This window comes from Stegodyphus dumicola, chromosome 6 (assembly GCF_044657685.1).
Source record: "Stegodyphus dumicola isolate Sdum_Otavi_A_Nest chromosome 6, ASM4465768v1".
Classification (NCBI taxonomy): domain Eukaryota; kingdom Metazoa; phylum Arthropoda; class Arachnida; order Araneae; family Eresidae; genus Stegodyphus; species Stegodyphus dumicola.
In genome coordinates, this window is record NC_140773.1 from 137,319,758 (window position 1) to 137,332,103 (window position 12,346).

Sequence of the window (12,346 nt, forward strand, 5' to 3'; positions counted from 1 at the left end):
GACGAAATTTATGAATAAATAATGTCAATCTATTATAGCTTTCTTTTATGTATTAAATTTTTCTGCGACATATACAACAGAAATGCGTATTTTTACGAATTTGTACATAGGTAGATGATTTTAGTTCAATTGCATGTGAAATTATATTTTTCTGTCTAATGTAACGGGGGGGGGAAAAAAAAAAAATTGAAGAAACAAGGTATGCCGGAAAAGTAAGAATACAGGGGCAAGTCTATATAACGTTGAGTAAATGGGTTAAGTAAATCCATTACTCGGTAATTTGGCGAGATATCACCAAGCTGGCAACCGTATGGCGACTAATTATTGTCGCCAAATTTGGCGAGAAATCGCTGAACATTTCCAAACTTGGCGACATTTTGGTCCGATTCCTGTGTCACCGTATAGGTATTCTAATTGATCACTATATTAGCTCTCTCGGGGGAGCCTGTAACCCCTAGAGAGCACGTCCCCAGGTGGCAGATCGGTGAATGCCTACATAGGTTTATCCTCGGGTGGTAGGAGGGAAATAAAATACCTCCCGCGGACCAACAGGCAGAAGTCCAACCTCTTCGAGGCTCTGGCAGCTTTTTTTTCTATGAATTGTGCAATATCTGCTAGTCAACATTTTATCTTCAGATGGCCAGCAATCCAGGGCCAGACTGTTTAACATCAGCATTGAAGACCCAGTGGACCTACTTTATACTGATAGAGCTGCCGAGGTTGCAAAAGCTGTCTTTGACAGCTTCGAAGCTATATAATTGCACTTTGTCATAGACACGATATCATCATCACTATATTAGCTGTAACCGTAATTCGACCTTCATATTGTCGACCAGTAATTTCAAAAAGCAGAAAGTTCTAGGAATATCTCGGCGGCTGGGTGAAAACTATATAAGGGCGAACGAGCATCTGCTCTCAGTAGTGGTTGTTTGTTATTAGCTTGTTAGCTCAGTGTGAGTTCGGAGTACTGAGATATCGTAGGGTAGCTTTCTCTTTAGATGAGCTTTGCATTGCGTCAGTGCTTAATTTCGAAAAGTAGAAGTGCCCGAGCCCTATGGAAGACCTGAAGAAGGAAAGAAAAATTAATAAATAAAATAGCTAAAAATTAAAATACTTAAGTAATTAAATTTAAATTAGGAAAAATGTAAAGAAATGAAGAGAAGTCTAATAAATTATTAGATTAATTTTAAATAGTTAAATGGAAAAAAAAAGTATCGGACTTTGTCTCTGTCTTATTTGGGGCATCGGCTGGAATTACAATTCCATTTAGAGGCTAAGAAGCAGCTCAGCTGATCTCCGTCTGATTTTAAGCCTTGATTATACGTATAATGTACTATTCCAAAGGATGACAGGTACCATTCTCTCTCTCTCTTTTTTTTTCCCAAGCACATAAAAAAAAAATAATAATAAATAAAACTATTAAAGCTCCATTAAGGAGAATAGTGAAAATTCTAGAAACGGTATGAAGATATGGAAAGAAATTTAGTGGAAATGTGTAGCTTTGAAAATAAAGAGGGAAGATTTCAAGAATTTCTGATCATGATGCCCTGTTGATATAATTCTAGCTGTCAAGCAAAAATTTTCCTGAATGAGAATAAACATAAAACTTCTCTGTACAAGTGGCAGCAGTGACCCCCCCCCGTTTGGTTACATCATTCAGAAAGTTTACAGAAGCTGTGCAGTAGGAAGTCACTAGTGTGGGACGTGCGTAACCAGTGTATCACTTTTAGTTCTTTGAGGGAATGCAAAATTTATCCACTCTCATAAATTCATTGCATATCCTGGAGCTTTTGGCGTACGATTGGGAGGCTTTTCTTTAAAAGTTTCAACCTCTCCAAGGCTTGAGTGCAAGGGTTGAGTGCAGGCCTGCATTCAGAAGTTAGAATTAATTTTTAAGGCATGTTAAAAATAAAATTTATGAGCTAAAATTGTGGTTTACTTACATGAAAGAAGTGCTAGAGCCCTTTTATTTAGGGCTCCAGTGCGCTCTGGCTGAAATAATAATTTATCTCGAAAATTGAGAAGTACCGGAGCTGAGCTCCTGTGACCTCCAGCGCAATTTAAGCTCTGCATTGCGTTGCGTTTAATGTTCTTAATAGTTTGAAGTGTAACTACTGATTGTACTCTGTGATAATGTTAGCACCTTTACGTGTATTTCTGTGAAAAATTGCAGAACTCTAAAATATTTCTTTTGATAAAATAAATTTTATCAACCTACCATCGGACTTGCATGTATTGAATCTGTTGCGAACACATAGGCGCGCAACAATATAGTATTTGTATGCAAATAATTATAAACTACATTATTTCCTACTTCCTTACTATAACTTTCAGCTGCAATATCTTATACTTACTAATTTTCAACTGTGGCCTTAAAAACTGTTCACTTAAAAATGTATTCCCAAAGAAAGGGATTATTCGTATGACATAAATTCGTAAATGAGGATATTTATCTTTTGACAAGTACGAAAAAAAGTTAATCAAATATGTGTGTTTGGATCTTTGAATAAGATTTATATTACAGTGTAAGTTAATTAGCTCCATTTGTAGATTTTCTGAGGTATTATGCATGTTTGTGTTTAAAAGAAGTTTGGATAAAATAATGCAGTACAAAGTCCGTAATCCGGACTCGTCGGGACTTCGGCGATTCCGGATTATAGATCAGCAATTTAAATCTGGTAAGATAGCATGCAGAAATTATATAATTAAAAATATGAAACCGTAATGTATGAAATAAAGAGCAAATATGATCTAAAGGGTATCAAAATTTATAAAAAAAAAGCGTAATATTTATTTGTTTACTTTATTAAACATTTCTTTCAATGTAAGTTGTTTAAGTTGCTTCGTTTTTTGTGCTAATACTTTCTCTTTAATTCTATAAACAGACATAATTTCTTGTTCAGTCACAAAGTTCCACTGTTCAAGTCCTGTAATTGCTGTGTCGAGAATACCGACTAAGTTGTGAATCGAAATCTTTTCATTTTCAATAACCTCTCTGTCTCTTTCTTCACTATCGGAAGCGCGCATATGTAAACACTTAACTGGCTTTACGCGTGTGCGTAAGTTTGTGGCTTTGAGGTCCGGATTATAGATCATTCCGGATAATGGATGCCCGGATTACGGACTTTGTACTGTAGTATTCAAGGGTTGTGTAAAATTACTTCAGGAGTTACCACTTTGAAATCACTGATTTAAACACTCTGAGAAGCATATATTTACAAGTGGTTTTGAAAATAAATAAACAAAAGGACATATATGGCCGTGATGTATATTGAATAGTTTAAAACTGTCCATTGTCATACGAAACTCTCGTTTTTTCATCACTCTAGGAAGATAGCCTAATTTCCCGGTTTCTAACTTTTAACCTTTATTAAAGAAAGTGTTTATCAGCAATAAAGGAAATTTTAAATTGTGAAAATTCTATTCCTCCACCCCCTAATAATTTTCAGAAAAAAATTTTTTGCTAAATTTTATTTAATATTGTTACAGATTTTGTATTTATTTAGCTATTTCTAGTAGAATTTGTAATTAAAATCGTTTTATATTTCCATGCAATGTAGCACAAGGCTTATTTGAAAAGAAAGCTACCCTGGAAAAATTTAAATACAGGAGCACGCGCATTTAACATTCTAATAAATAGATATCTTGTAATTGTACTCTTTTGCTATCCAGAAAAATCAAGAAAATACAAGAGTATTCTCATGCGTGATTAAAAAGCCTATAAAAGCTGGAGGAAAACATGTCAATTCAGTTGTTTAGCAGTTATTTACTTATTGCTGTTATTGATTGTAGCGAATTCTTGGTGAGATCAGATTAGCGTTCTATTTATATTTTAGTAGTTTAAAATATAACTACTGTGAGATATTGTGATATTGCACGAATATCTCTGAGGAAATTTCAGCATTTTGTTTTATTTGTTGTGATAAGAATAAATTTTATTCACTTTTCATCGGACTTGTGTATTCAATTTATTATGAACCCATGCGCATGCAACAATGTGAAGTTTTTTTAGTCCAAAGGGATTTGAATCCCGAAGGACTATTAGTTTCGTTTTGGCATTTTGCGTCGGATTCATAAATGTCGGTTCACTTTTCAAACTGTTGCCACAAAATGTTAGAGTCCTGCATTATATTTGAAGAAATTAAATAATGAAAAATCTGCATAAATGTATGTATATTTCTCGTATTGTGATAAAACAACGGTACATAGAGTCTGATTAAACTTATTTTTCTTAAAGGTTATTTTTTATCGACGGACCAGCTTCACTGCTTCGTTTTTAATTATTTTATTTAGAAAAACATCATATACAAATATTTACAGTGAAGCAAAATACAATTTAATTGTGAGCTTCGGTTACAAGTAATTGCTCACGTCAGACCGGTTAGATTTCTTCTTCAAGTCTGCTGCCTCAATCGTAGGAGGCGATAATTTGGCGAGATTCGTTGGCGTAAAATGCGCCAACATCCCGCCCGGCCTTGCTATGTTCACATGCAAGAACTTAACATAAATTTAATTATGAAATACCAGTATTAAAGTTTCAGTTATTCATGTAAACAAGTATAAAATATGTATAGAAAAATATAAAATAAGTGAACAAAACATGAATACAAAATTATTGAGAAAAATAATTTTCAATATAATTACTAACAACTGAGTAACATAATTCACAACTTGCTAAACTTCAATAGGCAATACAGCTATTTTATTAATTGTCCTTTTAAAGTCCCCTGTTTTGGTACGAACTTTTAGAACGCGGACTTTTCCATCAGAACAGTGGTATAATGATGTTATTCGCCCTAAAAGCCAATTGTTAATTGGCAGAAAATCTTCTTTAATCAAAACCATTTGGCCGATCATCAGATCATTTTTTTTCAACCATCCATTTTGATCTAGACTGTAAAGTATTCAAGTAATCAGACTTCCATCTTTTCCAAATAAGATGTATAGTTTTTGTAGTTTTTTGCCAACGACTTAAGCGGTTTTCCTTTAAATCCGTTAAAAACGGCTCAGAAATTGCTGTTATAGGTCGCCCTATCAAGAAATGACCTGGCGTCAGAACTTCGAAACTTTCTGAATCACTAGAAAGAGGAGTCAGCGGTCGCGAATTTAATATTCCTTCTATCTGAATGACAATCGTTTCGAATTCTTCGTAAGTGAAATGAAAATTGCCAATCGTACGCTTAAGATGGTACTTCACCGATTTTATCCCAGTTTCCCAAAGTCCACCGAAGTGAGGCGATTTGGGTGGAATAAAATTCCAATCTATATTTTCTTGCGAAAAATTATTAGCTAATTCTTTGTCTGGGAAATTAATGAGTTTATAAAATTTTTTCAATTTTGAATTCGCTCCAACAAAGTTAGTAGCATTGTCGGTATAAATTTTGAAACATTTGCCACGTCTACTTGTAAAACGTTTAAGTGTTGCAATTAAAGCATCGGAAGTCAAATCTGTTAATGTCTCAAGATGGATGGCTTTTGTTGCGAAACATATAAAAATACAAATATACAATTTATTCAGAATACCTTTACGTTGATTTTTAAATTTCATTAAATAAGGGCCACATAAATCAATACCTGTAATAGAAAATGGAGCTGAAACATTAACTCTTTCACTAGGCAAATTACCCATAATTTGTGAAGAAAGAGTGGGCTTACATTTAAAGCACGTTACACATTGATGTACTGTTTTACATGCGAGACTACGGCCACCTAAAGGCCAAAATTTCAAGCGCACTGCATTTAGCAGACCTTGTGGTCCAACATGAAATAATTTCCTGTGTAAACTTTCAAAATAAATTTTACTTAATCTTGAACCCTTAGGTAAAATAGGAGGATGTATTTGAGAATATGGCACTGAAGCATTCTTCAGCCTTCCTCCTACACGTACTATTCCTTTGTCATCAAAAAACGGAAATAAATTCGAAATATTACTTGGCAGTTTCTTTCCTTCAAGGAGAACTCGTTGTTCATGCTTAATCAACACTTCTTCGGCTTCTCTTACCTCCTCCACTGACAGTGGCCCTGTGTTTTTTACCTTATTCCTGCAATTGAAAATAAACCTGAAAATATAAGACAAAACATGGTTAATTTTATAATAATTGTTTGAAAGTTCTAAGAGGTCGTCCACAATAAAATGTTGAGAGCTGTCATTTAGCAGGGCTGTCTCTTTACAAGTCTCATCTTCAAAAGGAATTTTCCTTTCTCGCCGCAAAGTTTCTTTTTCGACTTGTTCGATGGTTTCAATCTCAGGAATAAATGGTTGCAAGTTCTTGAAACTGTCAGGCTGCATCAAGAATTCTGGACCTGTCCACCATCTAGAATCTGTCACCAAGGAATCAGCATTCATTCCACGTGAGAGAAGATCGGCAGGATTTTCTTTACCTGCACAGTGATGCCAAGAGTTGGGATCTGTCAAGCTGGTGATTTCGTTCACTCGGTTTGCCACAAATTGCTTCCATCGGGTTTTTGTACCCTTTATCCAAAAAAGTGCAATCTTGGAATCTGTCCAATGGTATTCAACAGATCTTTTCAGATTCACGATTCTCTTTACCTTAGAACTAAGACGAGCTGCAACTAGAGCACCCAATAGTTCTAATCTTGGTAAGGTTACACCGTTTAATGGAGACACACGACTTTTTGAAGTTAGGAGTTTCACCGATATTCCACTGAGTGTCTTCACCTTCAAATATATGGCAGCGCCATATGCCTTTTTACTTGCGTCGCAAAAACTGTGTATTTCAACAGTATCTTCCTTTGCTGCAGAATCATTAACCAACCTAGGTATTTTCAAATTTTCTAAGTGATGAAGTTCAGCACACCACTTCTTCCATTCCTTTTCAATTTCTTTTGGTAAAGGTTCATCCCACTGAATTTTTTCATTCCAGAGATCTTGGATGAGGCATTTAACTCGAATGGTGAAAGGCGAAATTAATCCTAAAGGATCAAATATCTTCCCTATTGCTTGAAGTAAGAAGCGTTTCGTATTTTTGTCCATAGAAAGAAATTCCAAAAGATTTTTAGTATCCATAGTTAAATAATCTTCGTGCGTCTTCCAAGAAAGTCCCAAGATTTTAGTTTGGTGTGCGCCCAAGCTGAGAGTAGCATCTGCAGGATAGGTATCGAATTCTTCATTCTTCCATTGCTCCATTAATTCAGCATTATTGCTAATCCACTTCCTGAGAACCATTCCAGCCTCTTCCATAATTTTCTTGGCATTTTTAGATACTTCAAGTGCTTCTTCAAAATCCTCGCTTCCAGAAATGAGATCATCTACATAAAAACACTGGTTTAAAATTTCAACTGTTTCGGGAAAATCTTCCTTGTATTTTTTAATATGATGTCTAATAGTAGCTGCTAACAGGAATGGGCTCGAACTGACCCCGAAATTTACTCGATTGAAACGGTAAATCTGTAAATTGGGCCTTTTATCAACACTTGGATCATCACTTCATCACTTGGATCATCACATTCCTTTGATGCAGAATCATTAACCAACCTAGGTATTTTCAAATTTTCTAAGTGATGAAGTTCAGCACACCACTTCTTCCATTCCTTTTCAATTTCTTTTGGTAAAGGTTCATCCCACTGAATTTTTTCATTCCAGAGATCTTGGATGAGGCATTTAACTCGAATGGTGAAAGGCGAAATTAATCCTAAAGGATCAAATATCTTCCCTATTGCTTGAAGTAAGAAGCGTTTCGTATTTTTGTCCATAGAAAGAAATTCCAAAAGATTTTTAGTATCCATAGTTAAATAATCTTCGTGCGTCTTCCAAGAAAGTCCCAAGATTTTAGTTTGGTGTGCGCCCAAGCTGAGAGTAGCATCTGCAGGATAGGTATCGAATTCTTCATTCTTCCATTGCTCCATTAATTCAGCATTATTGCTAATCCACTTCCTGAGAACCATTCCAGCCTCTTCCATAATTTTCTTGGCATTTTTAGATACTTCAAGTGCTTCTTCAAAATCCTCGCTTCCAGAAATGAGATCATCTACATAAAAACACTGGTTTAAAATTTCAATTGTTTCGGGAAAATCTTCCTTGTATTTTTTAATATGATGTCTAATAGTAGCTGCTAACAGGAATGGGCTCGAACTGACCCCGAAATTTACTCGATTGAAACGGTAAATCTGTAAATTGGGCCTTTTATCAACACTTGGATCATCACTACTCCAAAGAAAACGAACTGCATCCTTATGTTCATCAGAGAGGCATATCTGCAGAAAAGCTTGTTTAACATCTGAACAAAATTGCATTTTGTTCAATCTGAAATTAATTAGTAAATCCAAAAGATTTGGATTTAAGTTAACCCCTGGCCACAAGCAGTCATTTAAAGAAAGTTCATTATTTTGATGACTACCCGCATCAAAGACGATCCTAGTTTTCGACGTTAAACTACTTTCTTTCTGCACAGCCTGATGAGGCAAATAATATATAGGCCTATTTAAAGCATTTTCTTTTGTATCAGGATTTACGATGCTGATTATGCCTTCTTTTAAATAATCACAAATAATTTCACGGTATTGTTGATGTAACTCAGGATCATGACTAAATCTTCTCCACAAATTCTGAAAACGCTGCCGCGCCAAGGAATAATTATCAGATATTTCTTCATAATGTTTCCTAAAAGGTAATTGTACTACATAACGTCCATTTTTAAATTCAACGGTGTCATTAAAAATTTCCATTGCCTGATCCTTTTCATGCAAAACTGGATCATCACGAATACCAAGTCCCTCTAAATCAAAGAAAAGTTTTAAAGTATTTTGAAGAGAGTCATTTTGCACAAGAAAACAATGTCCCTGATAAGAAGGTTGCATTTCGTTAAGCTTCCCGCATGCGATCCATCCGAATTCAGACTCTTTAAATATTAAATCATCATTTATTTTATACGTATTATTTTTCAAAACCTTAAAAAATAAATCAGCACTTATAAGGGCATGTACCTCTGAAGCTTCATAAAATGATTTATCAGCTAAATTTAAAAATTGTGGAATTTCTACTTTCGAAATATCTAACGTAGTACACGGAGTTAGTCCTGTTATCTTATTTACAATCAAGAATTCAACTGGTTCATTAAAGGTACATTCTTCATTTGAAATAAATGTATTCACTTTCCATTTAATATTTTGAATTGATCCATTAAGACCTGTAACAGGCATTTTAATTTTCTCCCTTTTTATTCCTAAGCATTCACTTATTTTATCTGTAAGAACACATATATTAGATGCGCTGTCTAAAATCGCACGGATTTTTATTCTTCGATTATTGGCGTCACGGACATAAATCTCTGCAGTAGAAAAAGTACACTTTTTCTTTTTTGTTTATTCTTGTTACTTAAAACACTCAACGCTTTCAATTCTGAGTCACCTTTTCCAGCGGCGGCATCGAGCTCAATTTTGTTTTGTCTAAGTGGCGTCACCGAGCGACAAGGAGTCTTCGAATGACCTTCATTATCCATGCATATTAATTTATTGTGTTTTTCCCCGCAAGCGCATTTAAATTTCGAGAGACACTGACTTTTCTTATGATTTTGCTTTAGACATAATTCGCAGAGTTTATGTGAACGAATTAATTTTAATCTTTCATGAACACTTAACTTTAAGAATGTATCGCAAAGGAAAATAGGATGAAGGCTCCTACACACAACACAGTTTTTACTTTTATTTTCATTTGTCAAAAGAACCTTCGATTTATGGGAAGGAGTGGAATTCTTATTTATATTAACCCTACTTCCGGGTGTAATATTTCTATTTATAGATAACAAAACTGATTCACGCTGTTCCAAAAATCTAATAAACTCGTCAAATGTTGGAACTACTTTCGATTTGTGAGATAATTCAAAATTTTTTCTAGATTCTTTATCTAGTTTTTGAAGAATATTTATTAGAAAAACATCACATAACTTGTTCTGTTCATATTTTAATACTTTCAAAGCGCGTAAATTCTTTTGTATACAATCAATCATACTTCTGATATCTTTCGCATTTTCGGATTGAATCTTTTCAAAATTTAAAATATTCTGCACATGAATGTCAACAATCAGACGTTCATTATCATAGCGAGATTCTAAAGCATTGTACAAAGATTCAAAATTATCAAAGTTACTACCTATATGCTTAGCATCATTAGTAAGACAAGATCTTAGATAATACAATTTCTGTGAATGACGCAGCTGAACATTATTTGTAATTAAATCATCAAATTGAGTTTTAAATGAACTAAATTCTTCATATTTTCCTGAAAATTCAGGCAAAACTAACGCTGGGATTTTAGTTTTAATTTGAAAATTTTCATCTACATTACTTTCAGTAACATTTACTGCTTTTGCAGAATTTAACTTATTGTAAGAATTAATGAGAATTTCAATTCTTACCTCCAATTTTTCCAGACGATCATCACATTGGTTTAAGTCGTCATCAATTTTGGTCAGATCATCATCTTTCATTTCACTTTGTGCGTAGCACGCACTTCGTAGTTCATCAACTTTGTTTTGAAGAACTTGAATGTTTTTAGTTTAACTTTAAGTTCAACTAAGTCCACATCATTATTTGCAGTTTGCACAAAAGTTTCGAATCTAGTTATTTTCCCCTTTAGGGATGCTTTGCTTTTCATTAATATATCCATACCGCTGAAGTAGGCTCCAGGGTCGACGGAGCCAGATGACTAAACTTATTTTTCTTAAAGGTTATTTTTTATCGACGGACCAGCTTCACTGCTTCGTTTTTAATTATTTTATTTAGAAAAACATCATATACAAATATTTACAGTGAAGCAAAATACAATTTAATTGTGAGCTTCGGTTACAAGTAATTGCTCACGTCAGACCGGTTAGATTTCTTCAAGTCTGCTGCCTCAATCGTAGGAGGCGATAATTTGGCGAGATTCGTTGGCGTAAAATGCGCCAACAGAGTCATCGAATTTTGAATAACGTAATCCTCCAACGAATATGAGCATGTGGAAGACCAAATTTGAAATTTGTTTTATGATCGATTTCCTATTTTTTAAAACTTTGACGAATTTTTGATTAACAAACTCAAGGATTTCAAAGCGAGCAATGGCAACGTTGTGCAGAAAAAACATTTTTATCTCCAGCGCGTGAGTCTCTGTATCAGAAATTCTAAAGATATGCTCGTTTTAAAACTATTTTGCGATATTGCTGTTGCACTGGATCTTATGGTTTAAGTGCGAGGAACATGATATTTAATAAAGAAAGGTAACACACAAAATGTTAAAAAACGCCCCTTTGGACGTAATTTAAAATCTGAAACATTTCAGATTTTTTTTTTTATTTTTTTTTTTTTTATTTTTTAATAAAAGCTTTTTTTTACTCCTGTTTGAGATTTTCTCAGTATGAAATTGTAAGAAATTTACAAAAGGAAACTATCCAAAGACCATAAAATTTAGAATATCTAATAAATACTAATGTATTTTATATCAAAATTGTATTAAAAATAGTTCAGTAACCTGAATCTTGCATTACAAAGGAAATTGAAGTCAGTTTGGAGCTCCTTTGAAATGGCCTTGCCATACGTAATGAAAACCTCATGGTTTTTCAGATTTCAAAGTTGGCAGCTATGCATTGTTCTCAGATTACAAACTGTTAATGTAGCACCTATTTTAAGTATATTAATTTTGTAACACAAGAATTTCAGTTGTCAATTTTGTTCATTAGGTTGGGCGCTTTAAACTAAGTGCCATAAAGCATCATCATCAGAATGACTGAATCAGAACCACCTCCACCACCTGCTCCACCTCCTCCAAATGATGAGTTTCCATCTTCCCTCTTCTCATCCTTATTGGAAGATGAAGAAGAAGATCATGAAGGTTTAATCAGTTGGTGTCAACTTGAGGATCCTCACCAGCATGTTAACTGGAAACAAAGATATTACCAGCTCAAAGTAAATCTTGCACGGTTCCGAATGGAGACGGCAGAGTTACAACAATCCTTGCAAGAAAAGGTTGGTGAGAGAAGTATTTTCTTTCTTCCCCTCGCCCAGGAAAAGCAGTATATTGAAATATTTTTTAGTTATACATCTATTTTCTACTATGAAGAATCTGTACGTTTGTATGTTCCTTGCATTGTGGGAAAAAGATGGTTCCTACCCGATTTTGAATATACTCATAATCCTTCACCTAAACATGTGCCCCTCGAAACCCAAATTTTGAATTTCAGATTTGTTTTTGATTTATTTGATACTTAATATGAATTTAATGAATTTCTGATTGATAAAGTCAGTGATTTAAAAGCGAGCAGTGGTAACACTGTTCAAAAATAAAACATTTTTATCTCCAGCTTGCCAAGCTGTTGCCGTACTGTAAAATGTAAGATAATTATCTTTTAAGTTT

At 34.1% G+C, this 12,346-nt stretch overlaps 1 protein-coding gene across 5 annotated transcripts in view; it reads left to right on the top strand.

Moving 5' to 3' along the window:
• The window catches only part of LOC118186759 (uncharacterized protein CG43867-like), a 285,190-nt gene that overhangs the window by 120,975 nt on the left and 151,869 nt on the right, over window positions 1–12,346 (top strand). For all 5 annotated transcript variants that reach the window (XM_085818919.1, XM_085818917.1, XM_085818921.1 and 2 more), the window contains exon 2: window positions 11,673–11,958. In XM_085818919.1, the coding sequence (XP_085675045.1) occupies window positions 11,716–11,958 (243 nt within the window). In that variant the 5' untranslated portion in view covers window positions 11,673–11,715. The remainder of the gene's footprint in view (window positions 1–11,672; window positions 11,959–12,346) is intronic.